This window comes from Lactuca saligna, chromosome 5, assembly GCF_052625555.1.
Source record: "Lactuca saligna cultivar CGN05327 chromosome 5, ASM5262555v1, whole genome shotgun sequence".
Taxonomy (NCBI): Eukaryota; Viridiplantae; Streptophyta; class Magnoliopsida; order Asterales; family Asteraceae; genus Lactuca; species Lactuca saligna.
In genome coordinates this window covers 317,242,843-317,268,167 of record NC_136421.1, presented here as the reverse complement: position 1 = coordinate 317,268,167, position 25,325 = coordinate 317,242,843, and the positions used below count along the sequence as shown (strand labels likewise).

The 25,325-nt window shown below is 34.8% G+C and overlaps 1 protein-coding gene and 3 long non-coding RNA genes across 7 annotated transcripts; 3 read left to right on the top strand and 1 right to left on the bottom strand.

Annotated features, from left to right (window-relative positions):
* The first annotated feature begins 1,250 nt into the window (after positions 1-1,250).
* On the top strand, positions 1,251-2,321 carry LOC145048724 (uncharacterized). Its single transcript, XR_013683026.1, has 2 exons — positions 1,251-1,342; positions 1,618-2,321. It is a non-coding gene; the product is annotated as an uncharacterized LOC145048724 (long non-coding RNA).
* TLP3 (tubby like protein 3) lies at positions 2,217-5,028 on the bottom strand. The gene is made up of 5 exons (XM_078997310.1): positions 4,199-5,028; positions 3,397-3,484; positions 3,190-3,319; positions 2,930-3,109; positions 2,217-2,808 (listed from the first exon to the last, which is right to left on the bottom strand). The coding sequence occupies exons 1-5, from the start codon at positions 4,529-4,531 to the stop codon at positions 2,367-2,369; spliced, it is 1,173 nt and encodes a 390-aa protein (XP_078853436.1). The 5' UTR covers positions 4,532-5,028; the 3' UTR covers positions 2,217-2,366.
* A 615-nt stretch (positions 5,029-5,643) lies between these two features.
* Positions 5,644-7,308, top strand: LOC145048721 (uncharacterized). The gene is made up of 2 exons (XR_013683025.1): positions 5,644-6,942; positions 7,026-7,308. It is a non-coding gene; the product is annotated as an uncharacterized LOC145048721 (long non-coding RNA).
* Positions 7,309-18,881: 11,573 nt separating this feature from the next.
* Positions 18,882-24,906, top strand: LOC145048720 (uncharacterized). 4 transcript variants are annotated; one of them, XR_013683021.1, is made up of 5 exons: positions 18,903-19,471; positions 19,595-19,669; positions 19,780-19,881; positions 21,938-22,165; positions 22,928-23,861. It is a non-coding gene; the product is annotated as an uncharacterized LOC145048720 (long non-coding RNA). The 4 variants fall into 4 exon arrangements; XR_013683024.1 differs by having other exon boundaries at positions 18,884-19,669; positions 19,780-20,838; XR_013683022.1 differs by having other exon boundaries at positions 18,882-20,838.
* Positions 24,907-25,325: the final 419 nt, after the last annotated feature.

The following is a 25,325-nucleotide window of genomic DNA, read 5'->3' as shown; positions in this document are numbered from 1 at the left end:
AGCTATCTTAAGCTTTTTGGTGTGATAGATCTGGACCCTTCTAGGTCCAGAGAGCCGAGAATATGAAGCTTTTGTAGAGTAAACCTTGGGGTTCGAAGTTAGGAAGCATAACCTTAACCAGCAATGTGAAATAAAATGATGAGAGATAGGTGATGATAATTAGGTAAATAGATGATGATGAATATGTGATGTAGGATGAAAGGAGATACCGTAACCTTAACGAATAATGTGGCGATGTAGTAATCTACCAGAGTATAGATGGCGACCACGGACTATTCTAGACAACCCAGTGGAAACACTAGCAGGCCCATAACCTGTAGGTGATGAATTACGATTTCAGGTGATGTTGTAACTACGTATTCATGCGATGATACTCTAACCCCTTACTATGAATTACGAGTTCAGACGATGTTGTAACTACATATTCATGGGATGTCACAAATTTCGCATGCCAAACCAATGGTCATAATTCACATCAGTGAGAATGATTCATTTTTTTGTAAAACCAAAATCAGATTGGAAATTTTGATTTTTTATTTTGGAAAATGTAAAACCATTGGTTTTTTATTTCGGTTTTGGTTTTTTGTTTTTTTTTAAATATATTTTCCGGGTTTTGTTTTTGTTTTTTTTTTATTTCATAGATTTCTTCATCAACAAATGTTGCTACAATTTAACAAAAATAAATAATTTGGTAAAACATAATACAAGAGGAAGTTTGTTCACATTTAGTCATTGAATTTTTTAGAGGGAAACGAACTTTCGATTTTGTTCATATTTAGTCACTAAACATTTTTTCGTTATCTATTTACCATTGAACTATTGAAACTGTTCACATTTTACCCTTATGACCGGCTGTTGCTGGTCATAAGGGTAAAATGTGAACAATTTCAATAGTTCAATGGCAAATAGATAACAAAAAAAAATTTAGTGACTAAATATGATAAAAATCGAAAGTTACTTACCCTTTCAAGTCATTATCCCTTTTTCCCCACCTCTAACCTCACCTTGTTTAGCTGTTTTTTAATTTCAAATATGGTTTGAGTATATGGGCTCAAAATAATATGTTTACTTTGATCCAATTATCTAAATCTAGTACAATACGTTGGTCTTCACTCTTCAGCTTTTGTCTAACGGGCTCTAGTATGTATGGGGCCTGATCCGATCTAACAAAGCCCCGTCCATAGATATTGACTATTGTGGAGTTTAAATTGAAATCATAATCTGCAAAACCCTAGTTTGATTGACAGAGCAATCCTCACGAGAGCTTTTGTCGTTAGATGCAGTATGATTTAGGAGCTTACGATTGAAGTGTGTGCTTGTTTGTTTCAATTGAAACATTTAGGTTTGTTTTTTTTTTGTTCTGTTTGATTGATTATTGTTTGCCTATGAGGACACATGTTTGCCATGCGCGTCAAGGACAAAATTGCGCATCCATGGAGATTACCATGGAGTCCTTGATTCGAGGAAGAATGTGGCAACATGCTAATCTGAGGGTTTTTTTTTCAATATCTCACAGAATATTTGTTTTCCTTAAACGCCTTATTTTTACGTTATATCCCGATCAATTTCTGAATACCGTGATTTGTTGCTCTTTAATGAGTTTTGAACATAAAACAGAAACTTGAAGAAATTGTCGAACTTGGATCATCATCCTATTCCTACCAAACAAATTGGAATATTCGGCAGAAAACGATGTCAGAAGATTTGATAACAAGTGGAGAGGATTGTACCTTAAAAAATATTTCGAGCTTTTTTATCACGACAAAAACAATAAATTCATACTTTTATATCACAAGTCCACCCAGCTAACGTATGGTAGTTGTTGAATCGGCTTTCGGTTTGTTTTAGTCAAAATTATCAGTAGCAAAGCAACCACGATTTTGTAAAACTCCCGACTAGCTCGATCCACACTAAGCCAACGAATCTCTAATGATGGAATTTTTTTTTTTGAAGAATTTCAGATCGAAAAGGAAGTGAATTCATATCACAATTAAAAAAAATAATAATAATAAAAAGTGAGGATGCATAAATATCAAACGACTATATTTGTAACATTAACAACGAACAGTTTTATCCTGTATGAACGTCAAAAGTTGGTAAAGCTTAAAATTTTATTATGTATTCATGTAAAAATTCTGTTACCTGAAAACGTTTGATGAATAGAGAGTAGAGGGTGCATAAATATTAAATAGAAAGCCATATTTAGAGAGAGCATCTAGGTAAAATAGGCAAGCAATTATCTATCTGTCTGGTGATATGTTACGATGCATGCATATATACATATACAACAACAGGAACAGGAACAAGGAAAAAAAAAACAATGCAAGTATCCTCATCCTCCTCCATAAGCAAGGTTGGGAGGTTGGTTATTCACAGGCAATTTTAGTATCAAAGCTGCTAAGACATATAGCAAAGGCCTGAAAGGCTGATATCGGGTACTGATAATCCATGGTGAATGCATCTTTTCCAACTTTCCCAAACTGTACAATCACATCCTCTCCATTCTCCTCCCCACTACAAGCCACCAACTGAAAGTTTTTAACCGAAGCAACTGTCACCCTCCCGTTGAAGTTGAGGCACCAGCATTGTAGCTGTTCATGCCACCTGGGCGCCTTGTTCTTCAGCATCAGCAAATGGGATTCACAACTCTCCATTCCCATGCCTGCAGATTTTGATCTGAAAAAGGGGACAGATGAAAACGAATCCGTTTTGTTCACCAGGAACTCGGTTTGTGTTGGAGCCACTCCTCCTGGCTCCATGGCACTTGCAGGGATTGCATTCATCACACATTGCATCCTTCTCGGACCCCTGTAGGAAGGGATATATATATATATATATATATATATATATATATATATATATATTACAACAAATCATGTCTTCTTTAGTGTGGAAAATAATTAATTAATTGAGAATATCCTTATCATACCTGGACCCCAAGACATTGAGCTCATATGAAATGTGGGAAACCGGGTAGTTTCCAGCAGGAACTCTGGGCGACACTCTTTTCATACTCCCTGGTCTGAAGGAACGGCATTTTGTTGCCAAAACTCCACCATTTGAAGGCTGTGCATCATAGATGGTGAATTTTGTCCCAAGGAAGTTTGATCTGGTTGTCAATTCATTTCAGCAATATTTTAAAAAACAAAAAACACCTTATCCATATGTGTGTAAGAATATAAAGTTTACCTTAATTTTCCAATGTAAGTGCTACTCCCTTTTGATACATCTTCTGGACTGAGAGATATTATATAATCTGTGCATGTGGCACGTCTACACTTTTTTGCAGCAAGAAGGAACTTCCCATCATCGTTTGATGCTGACATTATACATATATTACAAGATTTAGCGACATATTATTCTTAAGGAATACACAAAATTGGATTAAATGGTCACCTTGATTCAAACTGAGGTAGAGATGATATGTTTGAGCGCTTCGGTTTCGCTTTATATAGCATTGTATTAGAGATCCTCTTGAACCAGGCTGGAAACAAGTAAAACTAATAAATAAATTTCACTTCAACTTTATCTTTATCAACTAATCAACCCACTGCAAATTCTTACTTCAACAGTCAACAACAAAGCATCCAAATGAATCATTTATATGATGAAATTATTTATAGCCATTGTGGTTGTTGGAATTTATGGATATATGATTTCACTTTTAAAAAATGTGCATGCAAACTATACTTCATAAGAATTAACTTCTAAATCAACTCTGCCCAGTGTAAATGAAATTGTTAAAACTTGGATAGAATTACAAGTTTTATAGTCTTATCCCTTTTTTTCTGGCTGAGATTGTTCTTCTAATGAATCACTCTTCTTTCTTTATACAATTTATAAATTATAATAAGGATCTAAAAACGACCATGGGTGTAAGCAAATTATTGAATCCTGGAAAAATGTTGACTCTTCAATTTCAACTTACCTGCTACTGTTAGTGTGTGTGGGTGTTAATGTTTTTTCTTTCCTCATTATTAACCAAATAAACTGCCCTACAAAACTAAAAAACAGTCATTCCCGTGTTAACTAAACAGAATATACAGATTATCAAAATTCCATGTTACCCTAAAAATTCTTTGTAAAGAACACGATTAATGTGAAAAGACTGTATGAATTCAACTAGGGTTTACAAACAAGATCCAATATTGATAGCATCTATACAGGTTAAAAGAAGAGATTTGAAGACATAGCAAACCTGTTTCAGTGATATGGGGAAAGTCAATTTGCCAGAAAGTTCTGGGTTCTTAACAATTTCTTTCATGATTTCTCTCCAATTCCTACAAACTCCGGCACAAGACACCACATTCTTCCGAGGAGGCCAGGTACACTCGGATGCCTCGATCCTCATCAACACGTCCCGCAACAACTCCGGCGGCATGTTGGCCCAACAACTCTGCTTCAACGCATCAACAATGATCATAGAATCGTCCTCGACCAATTTTAGTGATCTCGACCTCAAACCAAACCCTTTTCTAGATATACTACCAAACTCTCCCTTCATGTCCTGAATTATACTTTTAAACGACATCTTCAACTACTCGATTCTACACAAAAACACGTCTATATAGATACACCGTCATCACCTTCATTCCTGTATCAGCCCATGACCACTTAAGAAACACATTTTTAACCAAATCATCAATGCAATTGATCATGATCTGCAGATCAAGACGAAGTATAATTAAACAAAACCAGCCGTAACAACGTTTGAAATGCAACCCATCTAACACCAATAAACTCCAGTAGATATATCCAAACCCTATAAATCACCAATGCGGATAGCACACCGACACCATCACCGAAAGCATTATCCAAATGGCTTACATGTAAACCGAAATAGTTATGAATTCACATGGCTTTGTAACTCGGACACAGCTATAGGAAAAGATAAGATTAGGGTTTTGATTGAGTGAGATAAAAGGGAGATTTAGGTTTAGAGGTGACTATTGGGTTTAGCCGTTTAATGTAGTTAGTTAAAAGACAGACGGATCTCATCGGAGTATCATTGGCCTGCAAAATTATCCGATTTGAACCCGACCCAGACGGACAAGCGTGCACCATATCCATAATCCTTAATCATATGGCGCGTTGTTGGTAGCCCGCTAAGAGATATGGGTTATCAATCGGCCTGCAAAGTGCAAAGTTTTTTGTTAAAATCAATTTAAATCCGGATGGAATTGTAGATGTTTTTATCATATATAAGTATAACGTGGAACATTATTTAGGAGTTCATAAGTAGTTTTATACATGTGGTCTCTTCAAAATTTTGCCCTTTTGTTGAAGGTGTCTGGTTATTAAAATTATAATTATAAATAATATAACAATCTAATTCATCATAATCATTTGGACCATGGGGCCATAAAAGTTTCGATCATCAAAATGGCAGATATTATCATCGAAATAGTTGTAAGCAGAAGTCAAAGATAGAAGTCAAAGATAGAGGATACGAGATTAGATAGTCAGTTATGATTTGTTGTATAGATAGATATTAATAATATTTAAATATGATGTAATCCTATCTTTGTATTATATATATATATATATATATATATATATATATATATATATATATATATATATATATATATATATATATATATATATATATATATATATATATGTATGGGAGTATGACCTGAGGGTCTTTCAAGGCAAATATCTCGTTTGACTTGGTATCAGAGCCCACGATCATTAGGGTTCTTAAATTCTTTCTTCTCTTTTCTTCTCAACTTCTGGTCCTCTGCCAGATCACTTCCTCCATGGCTCCCCCTTTCATTAATTCTGCCAAGATAGCCACTGTTATAACGTGCAAGCTAACACGCACTAATTTTCTTCTTTGGAAAGCTCAGGTAGTCCCGATCTTACGGGGAGTTCAGTTGTATTGCTTCCTCGATGGAACTACAGAAACCCCAAATGCCAAAATTGCAACTCCAAGTAGTTCCAACGGAAAAGAAGCTCCAAAGGAAGCCGGTAATCCTAAATACTTGGACTGGGTGGTTCAAGATCAAGCTATTATTGGGGGATTACTATCCTCTATGACAGAGGATGTTCTGTCACAACTCACCAGATGTATTGACACATCAAGCCAATTATGGACATCGCTCCATACAATGTTCTCTGCTCAACATAGGGGAAACTCGATCCAGATTCGAACGCAGCTGTCTACAACAAAGAAGGGTGATATGACTGCTTCAGAGTTTTATCAAAAGATGACTTCTCTTGCAAATACTATGGCAAACATATGGCATCCTATGACCGATGAGGAAGTCATAGGGTATATTCTTGTTGGACTAGACCCAGGACATGGGGATCTATTCACGGCGATAACGGTGCTAGGAAACCAAAGAGCGGTGACCTTACCAGAATTTTACTCCTACTTGATTGCCCATGAAGCTCAATCTTTAGCTGCGAACAGTACCACTATAGAATTTGTGTCATCCGCCAATAATGCCACAAGACAAAATTCCAATGGACCTCGTCGCAACTTCAACCAAAACGGACAAAACTCTTACAATTCCAACAACAGCAACTATCGAAACAACAATTTCAGAAACAATGGTGGAGGTCGCGGTCGTGGGAGAGGTCGTGGAAGGAACTATGGTGGCCCTTAATGTTAGGTTTGTGGCATCTCAGGCCATGTTGCTCTTAACTGCAGAAATCGATTTAACCATACCTATGAATCAGAAGAGAATCGATCAGGGAACAACGTTACCACAGGAAAAAACAATCACGATCCACACTGGTACCTTGACTGTGGAGCAACAGATCACCTTACAAGTGACCTTGACAAAATGATTGTGCAGGAAAGATATCATGGAAAAGATCAAGTTCAAGTCGCCAATGGTGCAAGTTTGAATATTTCTCACATTGGTCATTCACATATTCCTTGTTTGAATCGGTCCCTTGTTCTCAAAAACATTCTAAGAGTACCTCATATTAGTAAACATCTCCTTTCAGCTTATAGACTTGTCTCTGATAATAATGTGTTTATTGAAATTCATCAAAATATGTTTCTTGTAAAGGACAAGGTCACGAAGAAAACACTTATGTTCGGTAGAAGCAAAGGAGGTCTCTATCCGGTGCCCATTGCTAGTTCGTCTCATATTCCTCAAGCTGCATCTAGTGTTAAAGTGTCTCCGTTACAATGGCATCAACGTCTGGGTCATCCCTCACCCGTAGTTGTTAGGTCTATTTTGAAGTCCGATAAATTAGATTGTTCCTTTAATAGTGTTCCAAGTGTTTGTGATGCATGTCAACGTGCAAAGAGTCATCAACTTTCCTATAATAAAAGTTTTCATTCTACAACTTTTCCGTTAGAACTTGTTCATACTGATGTTTGGGGACCTGCACAGGAATCTAGTGGTGGTTTTAAATACTATGTTAGTTTTCTTGATGATTATAGCCGTTATACCTAGATTTATCTTATCAAGCATAAATCTGATGTTGAACAGGTTTTCTATGACTTTCAACATCATGTTGAACGTCTTCTAAACACTAAAATTAGAACTGTTCAATCTGATTGGGGTGGCGAGTACCATAAGCTCCATAAATATTTTCAGCAAATAGGTATCTCACACAGGGTGTCATTGTTGGATTAGTGTCTAAGTCCATAACTATTTTGGTATGGACTTGACCCGATGGTGCATGGTCCTTTTGGGTTGCCTTCACCAAAGCAACTTGATTGGAGAAATAAATAAAGAGAGAGAGGTTATTATGATTTATTAATATGTTATAAGAATAATATATTAAAGGAGAAATCATATTTGCTTAATTAATATTGGTCAATAATTAATTAGGAATTAATTTTGTGATCAAGTGTAATTAATTAAACTAGAGGGGCTGAATTGTAATTATGTGATAGTTACAAAATATGGTAATGGTTATCCTAAATATGGGTTGAACGAATTCAACGAGATAAGGATCCTTGAAATCATCCAAAGGATAAAGGATAAGGGTTTTCAAGGCTTATCTTATGGTTGCTTTGTGGATAATTAACTAGATAAGGATAATGACTGAAACCCTATCTCTACACCTATATAAAGACCCTAAGGCCTTAGAATTCGTGTACTTGATCCCTAGAGCATCTAAGGACGAATTCCTACCACTCTCTTCTCTCTTTATACCTTCTCCATTTGCTCTTGGTGTTTGTAAGCCATTAGAGGAGTGACACTTGTGACTCTAAGCATTCCAAAGTCAATTCAAGGTGGAATTAGGATTGTTATTGCTATATAACAATCAAAGTATGTTCTTAAACCTATTCTCATGTTAATATGATTATTTGAATGCTAGAATTATGGTTTATAGTCTTGGATTCAAAGCATGTACAATAGAGAAACCTAGATCCAAGCATTAGGGTTTGTATGAGCACATAGGATGTCTTATGACTAAAACCCATCAGTGGTATCAGAGACAATGGTTTGGTTTCAATTGTATGAACTTGATATATTAGGGTTTATTGCCAATAAACCCTAGGAGGCTAGGGTTTTTTTTGAGATTAGGGTTTGCAAACCCTAATTTGCAAGAGTTTGAATAAGATCTTCAAATCCTTTCCTTAAACCCTTAAATTTCGAAATCTAGGGTTTGTTATAATCCCTTGATTTTCGAAATTTGCCTCCTCCCCAAGATAAGATCCTAATTTTTAGGGATTTGGATTATCCCATATCTTGTAATTATCCTTTAATTGTTATATATGGTAATTCAAGATCTTGCATTATCTATCCATATTTTCGAAATCTATATACATATTTAAGGGATTAGGATAACTTAAATGTATAAATGGTAATTATCCTCGTTATTTAGATAATCCCTTTTGATTTAATAATTAAATTAATAGTCTAATTCAAGATAATTATTAAATCAAGAGTTTTAATATTTAAAATTTTAATTTAAATGTCATAAATTCGAAATTTTAAGATAGATTAAAACTAAATTGTTTTGAAATGTTTCAAAACTTGCCCTCAAGTTTTGGAATTTAAAAGTTGATTAAAAAGGTTTAATTAGAAGTGTTAAATTCTAAAACCCTAGTATTGTTTTGAAAAGGTCAAATCACACCCTTATGGTTTTATTAATTAATTAAGGTGTATAATTAAAAGAGATTTAATAAATCCATAAAAGTTTTGGTTTGCAATTTAATTGAATTAAAGGTATAATTATTAAATTTGACTACATAGTATTTTAAAAGTATGAAATGCACCCTATACTATATATAGAACATTAAAAGTCTAACATTATATATATGTATGAGTAAAAGTCAGTCTTACCGTTAGTAGGCCTCATTCACGAAGCTGGTCTATAAGGAGTGTTTAAGGAAATTGCCTATAAAATGGCGATTGAATGGGTATCCACTCTTACCCACCGCACTCTTGACTAGTGGAGGGTCGTTAGCCGAACGGGTAGGATAGGACGAAACCTTCCATTATAAGTATAATGAAATACAAAGTAACTAAATGTTTTTCTAATTCCCAATCTTAGTTACTTAGGCAAAAGTGAATTGATGCAATTCCATGAAATTACACTTTGTGCCCTTGCGAAGACGTTAGTGGAGCGTGTGTGGTTTACTGGCACACTAAATGGTTCTAAGCAAAGGTTGCAAAGGGTGACTCAATGTTTGTCATAGTTCGGTGGAGCGTGTGTGGTTTACCGGCACATCGAATGGGTGATTGTAACATGTGAGGGCACCATGTAAGTTTGCATGGTTATTCACACCCGCTTTGTGATCCTCGGCATCCCAGTCACAAACAAGAGGGGCATGTCGAGATTTAAACATGCCATTGAAAGTTCAATGAATCTCAAAGGATCTAGGAGTTTTCATAGATTTAAAACTTAAATTTCTTTTTCGTTTTTCATGGTGGAAATTAGTGAATCGTCATTCACTTACCTTCAAATATTCTGCAACTAGATTACGACATCCCTTTTATAGGTTGTAGCGTATTGTGTTGGGTCCTAGCCTTAGTATCTCATTTGGGTGATTTACTAAGGACTCAATCGATCAACTAACTTGAATTTGTTTTCTCCCGTTTTGTAGATGTCAAAGTTCGACAACTATGGTCTTCCCAAATCCCGTGGAACAAGCATTCCACATGAAGATGATATTCCACGATTCGATCGAGGAACAAGAAATCATGCTTCACTTCCTCCTCCTCCTCCAATTATTCTCCCTAACCCACAAGATTGTAAAATTGAAAGGTTCAATATCACTCAAGCCCTTTTGGCAAGTAAACATAAAGAAGGAAAGTCGGTGTGTCCACACGTCTTAGGGATGAAGTCACACATTCATAGGTTAAGAATGATGGGATCCGTTGTCGGTGAAGAGATGGCTGTTGATTGGGTTCTTCAGTCACTTCCCAACTCATATAGTGAGTTCGTAAGAGAGTACTATATGATGAACCACGACGTGACCCTTATGGATCTCACATACATGCTTATTGCTGCTCAATCAGCAATGGTTTGGCGCAATAGAAAAGCAAAGTTGATTGGTGAGTCTGCCTTCAAGACCTCTATGGATATAGACAATGGCAATGAAAGACATGCAATGATCGAAAAGTTTGATCATAAGAGAAAGGCGATGTCTGAAGTAGTTCCATGTGTTGTTCCAAAAGAGTCAATTTGCTTTTTATTGCCAAGAGAAGGGGCATTGGAGACGAAGTTGTCCTAATTACCTAAGAGATCTAAAAGATGGGACAGTCAGAACGTATGGCTCTACTTTAGGTAAGAATCCACTATATAACTCCATTAAGTTTCTATTCATTGATACATGATGTGATAAGATTGCATTTGAGTGTTTTTTTGTAGGATCGGTGAAAAGAAAGGAAACTTGATAAGAGAGCAAGATGAATCTAATCACAAGAGATGGATCTCGATCGCATGGACTTGGAGATTAGATTTTGAGCTTAGAAAGTTGTGATAGAGTTGTTAGAAATTTTCTTTTGTACATAGTTTTCAATGGATTTTGCATTGTAAGGACAAATTTTTCCGCGGCTTTTATAAATAAAATAATTTTTGTTTGACTTATTTATTTATTTATTTACTTCCTTGCAATGAAATCGTTATGAAAATTGATGTTTGCATATTTCTACAACGAATGGATATGATTCTTAGATATGTTATTTATGGAAATGTCGAGAATTTACCAAATAGGGAGAGTTTCTCATCGCCCAAATTTCAATTGGACTGAAATGTGGAATCACGCAACTTGGTTGCATGATGAATGAGAAAATTCATATTTGGAAATTAGCCAAATTCGTTGACAAAGTGTCAAGTGAAGGACTAGGAGATCGAGTACACAAAGTTGTGTGTTGATCAAGTTCACTATAAGAGTAACAAAGATATTCGTCATGATTTACTAAAGGATTAGTAAATATGATTATACTTACAAGATTAAGTGTAATTCTGAATTGATTAAAGGGTTTAGATCAATAGTAGAACGAATAAGAAGAATCAAGTAGGCAGAAAAAAAAAGTTTCTCCATTCTAAGAAGAAGGGAGAGTAGCTTTTATGCTTTATGATAGATCTTAATGATTAAGAACCATATCTTAATTGATCCTCTAAGTGAGTCTTAGTACAATTGTATGTTTATGAAGAGGAATCAAGGATTGAAGAAATGGTTAAATCAAGAAGTCCATCATACTTCGTTCCAACAACAAGTCTTAAAGATAAGATTGTGACAATGAGTGAAAAGTGTTAAAAGGTTTATAACGTTCATCAAATGTGGAAAGTTGTGATGCCTTGGATAAGACAAAGACCAACTAGGACCAATTTATGAAGTGTTTTGATAGAAGCTACACTAACTCTTGAATATATGTTTTGTCAAGAAATGGTTATTGACAAGAGAATCTTATATGTCAAGGAGTCAGTGGGAGTCTTAATGATCTTGAAAGGTTTCAAAAACAAATCAAATAAACCTTATTGATCATCACTAGCACACGAGTCGAGGTTTTGCAACCTATCGTGTTGACATTATTTTGTTTCTGTGCTGTTCCAATTGAGTTAATTATGCACGTGAGTCCTATGAGTTCTCATTTTGAACGCATAAAAGTCAAAGCACCTTGATCAATGAAAGGTACATTGATAGGAAAAGGGTGAGATGCTTAACTACTTGGAAGACGTGGTGGGCAGCTGTGCTACCATAAGACAAGAAATCAAGATTCAAAAAAAGGCTCGGTCTATATGAGTTTGAATTTGTCGTAAACTTTGGTTTTAACAAATTCACATGGATAGGAACAAATACACCATTTAAATCTAAGTGTCATAAGATTTCCTCCTTCATGAAAATGATTGTGAGGAAATGCTTTCACTAAGAAATATTTTAAGAAAATAGTGATTGTAAAATTGCATTCTCGAATTCGATCATGGTTACAGTATCCCTTTCCATAATTTGAATTGTGAGGTTTGGCAATTAGTCTTAATTGTTGAGACACACATATGAACTATCTAAAGGAAAAGGTGTATAAGTTCAAGAAGCTTTGATAAAAGATTATCAAAGCACTAAGTATTAGAAACATGGACTTAAGAAATTCAATAGGTATTGTCTTTCTGAAAGTTAAAATGTTTATGAATACATGCCAAAGCTAGTGGGAGCATAAGTGTTATGTTTTATAGTAATCATCATAATAGTGGGAGCATAAATGTTATGAGTGTATGATTATTATGGAAAGTTTTGCAAGTTGGCAATATTAGTTATAGAAAACAAGAGTTATACCTTGCAAAGTCGTAAGGGTTGTATAGTTGTTTTGCTATAATTAAGGGAGAGAATATTATGCTTCATTTCAAATCTAAAGGCTTAGGTTGAGAAATGTTAATAAATTTAGTCAAAGGTACATAGTGTGTTCTTAAAATTTCGTTTATGATTACGGCATTCCTTTTCACAATTCGAATTTTAAGAACATAGCAAATAAAACATTGTGCGTCGTGTCCCATACGCTTCGGGTATAGGATCGATTGCAAATGCTTTAATGTTTGACCATTCTAAAATTTTCCAAATGTCTAGCACATTTAGAGGGAAAAGGGACTAGAATCGGTTTTGACTAAAATAATTAAACAACTATCAAAGAACAATCCAAAGTTCGATGAGGATTGGTTGCTTGTGAGTAGTTGGAAGCATGGTATTAATGGACCATATTGACATTATGATGAATAGAAAAGATTATATTAAGAATGAGGTATCATATGGAACATATGGAAGCGTGTCCATATTGGGAAGTAAATATTGAAAATCTATGTCTAGATTAGAAACTTTTATGCGAAAGGATGTTCAAAGGAATTTACTTTGAGTGAGAGACATCATATCTAAGGAATTGTCTTGTAACAATCTACGTTAGAGGAATTTGTAATATCATTGGCAATAGTCTTTGAGACTTTGGTGCAGTGACATTAAAAAAAGAATCGTTGCATAAAGTGTTAGAATCTAGCATATTCTATACGTAGCAAGAATTTGATATTTGTTTCACTTATGAAAAATGGATTTGGAGTTGTGAAATGAGAATGATTGGAAATGTGTCCAATGTGATCTATTTCACAAAGTAAGAATCATAGGTAAACATTGTGTGCATGCTAGGAGCATGGGACAAGTGTAATAATTCAAGTAAGAAGTTGATTACCCGAAACGACAAATAATGAGTAATCGATATGGTGATAAATAAAACGTGTTTTATTTATGCTCAAAGGGTTGAGGTCATATGGGATTAGTATTATTCTTGTGTTTCACTTTGCATGTTTTGACTTCCAGAATAATTGAGTTTATTAAGAATAATCGAATTATTCAAACGGGCCACAGTCGTTCATATATTGGAAGTAGATATGAATGAAGACTGTCGTGAATTGGTGTGTGGATTGTCTAAAAGAGTATTAGACATAAGCAAATGTTTGCTGCAACATTCATGAGTGCTTATGAATATGAATTTGAGCATTGGATTAAACTCACGCTCACTTGGATTACTCCATGAATTATATCACGAGTGATTGGTGAGACGATAACATCTTATATTCTTGAAACCGAGATGTGTGAGTTGTATCTTGCTAATCGGTTGCACATTGATAATATGTAAACGCACTAGTAACTTGGTGTTATAAAACATATTGTTGTGTGTGATTCGGTGAGTGAGTGCAAGCAAGCATTGTATCAAAGTTTATCCGTTCCTTTTATTCAAAGAATAAAAGCGATATCTTTTGGGCCCCTCGATGGTTTAGTGATGAAAAACGTAAATGCTCGGCCGGGCTAGGGCTAATTTGATTTGTTCAATTAGTCAGTCGTCATAAATCGGAAATCGAGAAGTAGTACAAAGAGAATGATTTGAAATCATATCTCATACGATATTTAGAATGGAGGAATATATGATCCCTTATCTAAGGACACGCGTATCTGATAGGATCAGAGTTGACGGCGGCTTTGGAAAGCTACGATTGCAGATCAGGATCTGAAGTCATACGCAGAATAGTTATTAGACTTATCCAAGTGGGAGACTATTGGATTAGTGTCTAAGTCCATAACTATTTTGGTATGTACTTGACCCGATGGTGCATGGTCCTTTTGGGTTGCCTTCACCAAAGCAACTTGATTGGAGAAATAAATAGAGAGAGAGAGAGGTTATTATGATTTATTAATATGTTATAAGAATAATATATTAAAGGAGAAATCATATTTGCTTAATTAATATTGGTCAATAATTAATTAGGAATTAATTTTGTGATCAAGTGTAATTAATTAAACTAGAGGGGCTAAATTGTAATTATGTGATAGTTACAAAATATGGTAATGGTTATCCTAAATATGGGTTGAACGAATTCAAGGAGATAAGGATCCTTGAAATCGTCGAAAGGATAAAGGATAAGGGTTTTCAAGGCTTATCTTATGGTTGTTTTGTGGATAAGCAACTAGATAAGGATAATGATTGAAACCCTATCTCTACACCTATATAAAGACCCTAAGGCCTTAGAATTCGTGTACTTGATCCCTAAAGCATCTAAGGACGAATTCCTACCTCTCTCCTCTCTCTTTATACCTTATCCATTTGCTCTTGGTGTTTGTAAGCCATTAGAGGAGTGACACTTGTGACTCTAAGCATTCCAAAGTCAATTCAAGGTGGAATTAGGATTGTTATTGCTATATAACAATCAAGGTATGTTCTTAAACCTATTCTCATGTTAATATGATTATTTGAATGCTAGAATTAGGGTTTATAGTCTTGGATTCAAAGCATGTACAATAGAGAAACCTAGATCCAAGCATTAGGGTTTGTATGAGCACATAGGATGTCTTATGACTAAAACCCATCAGTCATGTGCCCATACTTCCTAACAAAATGGGATGGCAAAAAGGAAACATCATCACATTGTTGAAACCGGACTGGATCTTTTAGCTCATGCTTCACTCCCGCTTCGTTTTTGGGATGAAGCTTTTCTCACAGCTTGTTACCTAATCAATCGAATGCCTAGTCGCACACTTTCAAATTCTACTCCCATCACACGTCTCTTGAAGATAACACCTGATTATTCGTTTCTAAGAACTTTTGGATGTGCATGTTGGCCCAGTCTTCGTAAGTACAACTCTCACAAACTTGATTTTCGGTTAAAGATGTGTGTTTTCTTGGGGTATAGTTCCATGCATAAAGGGTATAAATGTCTAGACAAGTCCAACGGAAATATTTATATCTCACGAGATGTTGTATTTGATGAGTCACGTTTTCCATATGTCACTCCAGTTCCTGATACCTCCATGTCTTCTAAGTCTAATGTTGTTTCATTTCCTCAGTCAGAACCAAGTATTGTGAATGATCATTTGAGCAAATATGATATGTCATTATTATTGGCTAATACTTCTTATGCAGCTGCAGCTGCAGCTCCCGCAGGTACAACCAACACTGAAGTTGTTATACCAGGTCCTAGTTTGTCGCATGTGAGTCCGATTCCTTCACCAACGACTGTGGATTTATCCTCCAGCACTACTACAACATCTTCAACACTACCAAATTCCTCCAATATCAGCCCTACTGCCTCACCAGCGGCTTCTAGTTCCACTGAACCACCTGTCCAGTCCCCTTCCGAACCAGGTTCTCCGGTGTCCCCAGTCACATCTCCTATGGCTGCTCCTGAGACCGCCTCCTCGCCTGGTATAATGACTCGTGGTCGTGCAGGGAAGACTTGTCCTCGACGCTTTACTGATGGTACCATCTTATACAATCCACATCGTCGTGCTTTTTTTGCTGAACCAACATCATCTCAACAGCTCTTCGAGACCCGCCTTGGCAAGCTGCAATGCAATCTGAATTTTCTGCTCTAACTAAAAACAATACATGGGTCTTGGTTCCCAGGCCACCTCATGTGAATGTTGTCAGCTGCAAGTGGGTATACAAACTCAAACAACATGCTGATGGTTCCTTGGATAAGTATAAAGCACGGCTGGTTGCACGCGGATTTACTCAACGATATGGGGTTGATTATCATGACACTTTTAGTCCTGTTGTTAAGCCAACTATAGTTCGTTTAATTCTCTCTCTTGCTGTCTCTCGCGGTTGGCATCTCAGACAAATTGATGTGAGCAACGCTTTTATTCATGGCTTTCTCAAGGAGGAGGTGTGTATGCAACAACCTCCTGGTTTTGAGGATCCCCATCATCCTAATTTTGTTTGTAAACTTCAAAAAGCTATTTATGGTTTGAAACAGTCGCCTCGTGCTTGGTTCTCCCGACTTAGTGATAAGCTTCATCAACTAGGTTTTCATTCTTCTAAAGCTGATGCGTCCTTCTTCATTTTCAATCAGGATACCGTCACCATTTATATGATTGTGTACGTGGATGATATTATCATTGCTGGTACATCTACTTAGGTGATCGATAATTTGATTATGAATTTGTCTAAGTCTTTTCTGATTAAAGATCTTGGTCGTTTGCATTATTTCTTGGGGATTGAAGTCGTTCACAATTCAGGGGGAATCACTCTTATGCAACACAAGTATGCCACTGACTTGCTCCATCGAGCCCACATGGAGAATTGTAAAAGTGTTTCAACCCCCATGTTTGCTACAGAGAAGCTTTCTCGTGATTGTGGAACTTTTCTTAATGAATAAGATGCTTTTAAGTATCGAAGTATGGTAGGTGGTTTGCAATATCTTACATTGACTAGACCGGATATTTCCTTTGCAGTTAACAAGGTCTTTCAGTATCTGTCCAAGCCAACGGATATTCATTGGGATGCTGTCAAGCGTATCTTGAGATATGTCAAGGGCTCAACCAACACAGGATTGAATATTCGAAAATCTTCGTCTACATTGTTAAGTGTGTTCTCGGATGCTGATTGGGCTGGTTGTTTTGACTATCGCCGGTCAACTGGTGGATTTGCTATATTCTTGGGTCCAAATTTAGTCTCATGGAGTTCGCGAAAACAACCTACAGTGTCTTAGTCAAGCACTAAGGTTGAGTATAAAGCACTCGTGAATAGTACTGCAGAAGTTGTTTGGATACAGTCTTTACTCAAGGAGCTAGGCTTACATCAGCCTCGACCACCGGTGTTGTGGTGTGACAACCTTGGAGCCACTTATTTAACTGCTAATCCTGTTTTTCATGCTAGAACAAAACATATAGAAGTGGATTTTCATTTTGTTAGAGAGAAGGTGGCTATGGGTGCTTTAGATGTCCGTTTTATTTCTACTAATGATCAAATAGCTGATGGTTTGACTAAGCCTATTACTCGCCATATGCTAGACCATCTCAAGTACAATCTCAACGTTAATATTGAGGGGAATGTAAGCAGAAGTCAAAGATAGAGGATACGAGATTAGATAGTCAGTTATGATTTGTTGTATAGATAGATATTGATAATATTTAAATATGATGTAATCCTATCTTTGTATTATATATATATATATATATATATATATATATATATATATATATATATATATATATATATATATATGGGAGTATGACCTGAGGGTCTTTCAAGGCAAATATCTCGTTTGACTATAGCAACCCTTTCGTTTGACTATAGCAACCCGATAGAAAGTATTTTTCCTCATCTTCCAAACCCAAAATTCTTCATATATATATATATATATATAATAAATCATCATATTTCAGCTATGTTGTGAAAAAAAATCATAAAAGTCTAAAATACAAAAAATATGGGAATAAAAAAGAAATTCAAATAGTGACATAATCAGAAACTTTTATAAATGGTAGTACAAAAAATCTCGAAAAAAGATAATAAAATTATTTTAAAAAAAATTACGATCTGTTTGATATAACAAACTAGCGTAAAAATAAAAAATCTTACATTTTGAAGTTAACCTCTTCGTTTTCATTTTTTAAAAGCGTTTCATTACTCGTTATACACTAGAAATCAAAGTATCATTCATAAAATCATCATCCATTTTATTATGTAAGTCGGTCTTCGAAAGTTTCATTGCAGAAAAACATCGGATTTCGAATTCTTGAATTTGCATATCCAAAATCATTACCAACATCCGGTTTTCTATTAAAACAATTCGAATGTGTTCCTACAAACACAATTAAAAGATTTAAACTTAATTTCAATAATAACATAATAAATTGACAAGTTAATGAGAGTTCATTTTATGTTTTTAATTTGAACAACTGAATTAAAATAAAATAGTAAAATATTAAAATTAAAGTAAATAATATATATATATATATATATATATATATATATATATATATATATATATATATTATATAAATAAAGCTGGTGCATTAAAAATTAAGGAAAGTGGGATGAGATGAATGCCTGTGGAATAAAGGGGTGATTTTTCTGGATTTTTTCTGGATTTTTGTGGAATTAAGGATGGTTTTTCTGGAATTTTACCGCTCAACACCAATTGAGGAAAGTGGGCTGAGGTGTATGTTTGTGGAATAAGGTGGGATTTTTGGTGGAATTTTGTGGAATTTTAGAACATTTTTCTTGATTTTAAGTGGGTTGCTGCTTTTCTATTGGGTCGGATCCTGGCGGATGGGTACAAGAGTCCTCATTTCTATGCTTGCTTCTGCGACCTGAACATTACTCACCATTCCACTAAATGGGACAATGTGCCACCGCTTTTTCTGCTAAAAATAGCGGTGTCTTCCACTACTGCTTCCCGGCTTTCTTAATACGCTACTACCTCCATCATCTATATGTACCCAAAAACCCTATATACCGACGGAGATGCACCCTACCTATTGATTTTGCCCATACCGCTACCGCTCCTCTCTGATTGATCAAACGACGGCTTACGTAAGAAGCATAACTGTTCGACATTGATGCTCTGCTAACCCATACCACAACCGCTACAAAAGGATGGATAAACAAGATTCCTATTTTTCTCCATTTTTCTAAGATTACCAGCGAATTTATGCCTGATTGTGTGGCTTCATCGAAGACTGCTTCTCCTCTTTCTCGAACCAAAACGATCCATCTGGCATTCAATCTTTCTGATTCTTTATTTCTCTTCGTCTTTATTTCTCTTCGTAAATCATGTATAGGTTTGTGGTATAATTTTCGTTTGTATTTCTCGAATTTAGATTATTCAATAGCAAATGGTTGTGGTGATTTTATGAAACCAGAAGTGATTTTGATAGCTTTATATGTGAACTTCTGATTTCTAGGTTTTTCTTGAAAAGCATTAGCCAGACTCTTGAATCAGTATCTTCCGTCTGGCGCTTCCCAATCTCATTCCTCTCGTATATATCATCCTCCGTCTTTATGTCATTCGTTTCTTATTGCTTTACAATTATTGCCAGCTACAATTGTTGGTTTCTTTTTAATATTTGTTGATGAAATTTCTATTTAGGTTTTCTTCAGAGAGAGAAGAGAAATTGGAAATTACAATTGTTGGTTTGTTTTTGACAACAAGATTCGTTGCATGTGTATATCGTTGGGTTGGGATAAGCAGGTTTGTATGATTTTACACCATCTAAATACAACTACTTTTTACACAAATTTTGCCTACCCTATATACATGGAAATTTTTTGACTACAAATTAAATTTAGCTTGTTGGGGACATACAATACAATTTCTAGGTATCGCTCTTTTGAGTTTTTATGGATGTATTTGAGATGTTTGGAAACTGTCGTCCTTGTCGAGACATATTACAACTTGAGGTTCTTTAAAATGGTTAATGGAAGTTTGAGTTTATCTGAACTGTTTATGAATTTCCATGTTCCTATGTTTTCCATTTGTGCGCTTATTCAGTTAGGGAGCAAAGCTAGCCTATATATATACTCTGGATTTGCTTCAAAGTTAGCTCTTACCTTGTTTTATTATTATTATGTCAGTTACTAATACATAGATTCATAAATTAATTGGTACAAATTCAAGTTTAAAGGCTGCTACTTTCTTTTTATTGAACTTCTTTTCTTTCATTTTCATATATTATCATGAATGAATTCCCCCGTTATGCAACTCCGTTTGGAAATTGAATACTTTGCATTGTGGATGGATACATGCTCTCTTAACCTAACAACTTACTTTCACATGATTCATAATGTTTGCAAGTAAGGTTGCATGTATAAAGAGACTTTTTTTGTGATATAAATGTGAAATGGGGATTTCGTCTTCTGGGAGGAGAGGGTGATAATGTTTATGCTTCAAAGGCTCAAATATATACAAAGTACAAGATTTATGTGAGACACTTGGAATAAATATACTCCTCTGCATAAGTGGTACTTTTTTTTTTGTTTCTAAATGGATTATTTTGTCCCTTTGATTTGCTTTCCTCACATGACTGTTGAATAAACCTCAATGTAAATTTGATTTTGTGTTTTTGGGAGATGTTTTTGTTTATTATAGAGGGCCATTAATATCGCATTTCAACAACATATAGCTTAGGGCCTTGTCCTTCATTTGAAGGTATGTAATCTACTACCTCCTCTTTTATTTGGTGAAGTCTTACTGTTTTTCGTTTGTTAGCATGTCTAACAATAGTTATAACAGTAATATGTTGATTAAATTCATTTACCTTATGTTAATATGCAGTTCATTGATAAAAAATGGAAGATTTTATATTGAAGAAGGACTTTAGATGCTCTATATAAATGAATTTTAACTGGAAAGTATGTATAGATACTTTATAAGATGTGATTCAAAGATTTTACTAAAAAGGTTTAATATAAACAACCTTCTTTCACATCGGTTTAACATCAACTTTAAGTTTCTGTTTAGTATGTTGTATTCTGTTAGAAATTAATGATGATATTTTTATCATAATCTTAGTTGGTTTAGTAAAAAAATTTAATTATTTTTTTAAATTTATATTGGTTTTCATATTAACCTAAACAACACTAGACTTTTAAGAGAGAAGGAAGCGAGTATATTGTCCTGGTGATTCATCAAAGTCAATGATATTGCTGATTACCCTGTTCTTCAATCTCCTATTTAATAACACTAATGGATTACCAACGTGTTTAACCTGATCACCAAAATTGTAGAAAAATTGTTAACCATGCAACACTCTACAGAATGATCCACATTGCTTTCAAAGAGTTGGATCAAGGTACCAAATGTGGTTGGAAAAGAGTATCTATCTTTCTTTTGAAGTTCCAAAACCCAAATCTGTGTATTAAAGACTTGTAAATAATGCATTAAGACTTCAGCATTGCACTTGATCTTGGAATTTCTCCTCAAAATCGAACTATTGTAATGAAATTTTTTGATACTTTTGTTGCTTGCTTTTAGGGGTTTGATTGTTTTATATCCAAAAATTGAAATTTTTAATGAAAAAGAAAAAGTTAAAGAATATTGATAATCACTGATATGTCATCGTCCTTTGGGTTGTAATAAAAAAAAAAAGAATTCACCCCAGCTTCTACTTTGCAACTGCAATGTCAGTTTGGGTATATAATTATCTTTTCAGATGTTTTTTTTTTTTTTTTCAAAATCTTAAATGGGGCAGGCAACACTCGGTTGTTTATTACTGTACTAACTTTTTTGAACTACTGTTTCATTACAGGAATGCCATCAGAACCAGTTCGACTTATCCAATAAGATCATAACTACATGCATTGAACCTTTGGATCGGGCAAAATGGTTTTGATTGATGATCACTATAATTACTTTTATATGTTTTTTATGTCTCTAAAAAGCATTTATCATCTGGTTCTAAGTTTTGGGAAAGGGTAAAATCCAAAAAGGAGAAAGAAACAAACTTTCATCATTTAATTGCTTTAGAAATTTCCAGGTGAACTATTGTTTTATACTTTGGTTAAATCAACAACATAGTAAAAGGAAGCTGTGATCTTTTGTATTTTTCATCTGAAAATCTGATAACTTTGAAGTATAGTTTTTTAAACGGTCAACAAATATATAATGAACAAAATTGCAAAAATGGTCACTGTGATATGCAAATTTTTGGGGTTTTAGTCCAAACAGTGACTTTTTTGGTTTCGTAGTCCTTTTGGAGTGGTTTGTATGTGAAAATGGTCCCTCCAAAAACTAAAATAACTATAATACCTTGGGTATTTATTTTTCATTTTTCGTTCATTATTCTTAAGATTTAATATTTATTTATTTATTTTAACAATTAAAAAAATAAAAAAGGTTCCACACCTCTCTCTCTCTTAACCGACAAACCAGAGGCTGCCACAACCTCCTCAACTCGCCTCCTCCTTCCTACCATCAGGTAGCACTGCCCCATCACCTTCTTTCGTTTGTTGATGTTGTTCCCGATATCTGTTATCCTTTTCTTCTTATTACACCGACAAAGGAAAGAAGAGGAAAACATGTGAGGAAGTTGATTGTGGCAACACCTTCACTGGGTTTTCGAAATGTTTCTCCTCCCTTCAATCTCCTTCAACATTCGAAGCCTAATAAAAACCAAATAATTGCTCAGTTGTGTCGTCGTCACCATCACCTACGATCGAATATCATTGCCTGTGGTCCACCTTTGCAAAAGCCCTCTTCAACCACCAATATTGGTCTAATGGGTACAAAATCGTTGCAGGGGAAAAGAGGCTCAGTTCGATACCAATGGAGAAGGAGAAAAGAGGGATTAGACTCTTCGTCGGAGGTCCCATGGCGGTGGCGTATTCCAGTGAGAGGCAAGATGAAGGAGAGGGTGAGGAAGAAGTTAAGGCGAATCAAGCAATTGGGTTAGATTTTGTATTTAGATCGAACAGTCAACATCAAAAGACTTCAGATCCTCCTCGATGGCTTCCCAATTGATGTTTGATGGAACTCATCGCCAGTATACCAAGCTTCATCGACGGTGAACACACACACACACCACCTGTTCGAACAAATGCCTCATTAACTCTTCTTCACTTTCATTTTGACTGGCTATGGATGTAAGCTTGTTGATGTAGCTACTGTGTTGAGCCTCTCAACTCAACAAGTGACACACGATATGGGTGGGGTGGACTTGGTGTAGTCTCTGCTTTAAAGAAACCCAGTGATGGTATCCACCTGGTGCATCTCGATTCCGGTAACAACGAGATGAAAGAAAAAAAATCATGGGAAAGAAATTTATATGTACAGGTAATAAGAAGAAAAGGAGAACAGATATCGGTGTTGCCACATCAAGAAACCTACATCAAGATCTAAAGTCGTGAAAGCTTTAAATATCAAGAGGTGTAGAAGAGGTTTATGAGGAAGAAGATGAAGAGGAATCTGGTTCTAAAGAGATCAAGTGCAAATCTCTGACAAATTTCTTGTAATTTTACTAAGTCTCTTAATCTGGAGTCAGGGAGATGCCGGAGGAAAGACGAGAAGAATCATTGCTATCAAAGATATGGTGTTGATTTTTCTTGTTTGTACTTAAGCATTAAAGATCTGGGTTTTTCTTGCAGATGTGTGTGTTCATTTGTTAGGTTTGTTCTAGTGCATACCATGTGTTCACTGAAATGCTTGACCATGGAATCGAAGCCAATGTAGATGAAGAGGGTGATTATTTAGTGTGTCTACGAGAGAGAGAGAGAGAGAGAGAGAGAGAGAGAGAGAGAGAGAGAGAGAGAGAGAGAGAGAGAGAGAGAGAGAGAGAGAGAGACCTTTTTTATTTTTTTAATTGTTAAAATAAATAAATAAATATTAAATTTTAAGAATAATGAAAGAAAAATGAAAAATAAATACCCCAAGGGTATTATAGTCATTTCAATTTTTGGAGGGACTATTTTCACATACAAAACATTCCAAAAGGACTACGAAACCAAAAAAGTCACTGTTTAGACTAAAACCCCAAAAATTTGCATACCATAGGGACCATTTTTGCAATTTTGTCTATATAATGATTTAATCACTGCAGAAAATGGTTATCCTGACTAAATTAATAAAAAGGTGAAAGACTCTGAATTTTACCATTTTTTTCCTTTAATTTTTGCAAGAGTGAATGTTTGGTTCTTTACAAAAAAGTGAGGTAGATGGTTTCAAAAGTCAATAACTGATTGCTTTTAATACTTGTTTACAGAAGCAATTTTATCAATTTAGGATGTATAGTGGAACCATCAACAAGAGCGGTCGTGATCTCTGTGTTCGCATCAAAGCCTTTCAGTGGACAACCATTTCCCTTTAAATTAATATAGTGTTTCATCCTGTTTTCCTTCCACAGTCTCCTTATGAAGGTGGTAGCAGAAGAAAATAGAGAAAAGAAGGAAACGATGCTATTAGGAGAGAGTTGATGACCCGTGTCAAGTTGTACCTCAATGCGAGAAAAAAATTAGAAGCACATGTAGCCTAAAATGTTTACAAAGTCGCTTCAGATGTGAAATTTGGCAAAAGTTTTTTTTGAAATCTCTTAGAGCTAACAAGTACACTGTGTGAAAAGGACAGAAAAGAAAAGAAAGAAGGTTATTAACTTAATCGGGTTCTTAAGTTAAAGTGAAAGTGAAGAAAAATCAACAGTTTTTGATATTCTTCTCATAGATTTCATACTTCTATTATGGCTATGTATCTTTTTTTTCTTAATAAGGCATTAGACTTGAAAAATAATCTCAGTTATAATATTATACTTTTATTTTTATTCTTAACAAAAGGAATATCCAAATTATCCTTCATGGGCCGTGATTATAAGCACGGCCATTGGACATACCTAGTATATATATATATATATATATATATATATATATATATATATATATATATATAAAATGAAGTGGGATAGTATCTCCACCGTCTTGCTAAACTCCTATCTTTGTTTTTGTTTTGTGGCCTAACCTATGTTTTGTGGCCTAACCTATGTTCTGCTATTTGGACAAGAGCTTGGACTTTTTAGTATACCTATTAATTGTATCTTTTAGTTATATCTGTTGTGGTGCATCATATATATATATATATATATATATATATATATATATATATATATATATATATATATATATATATATATATATATATATATAAAGTCAATT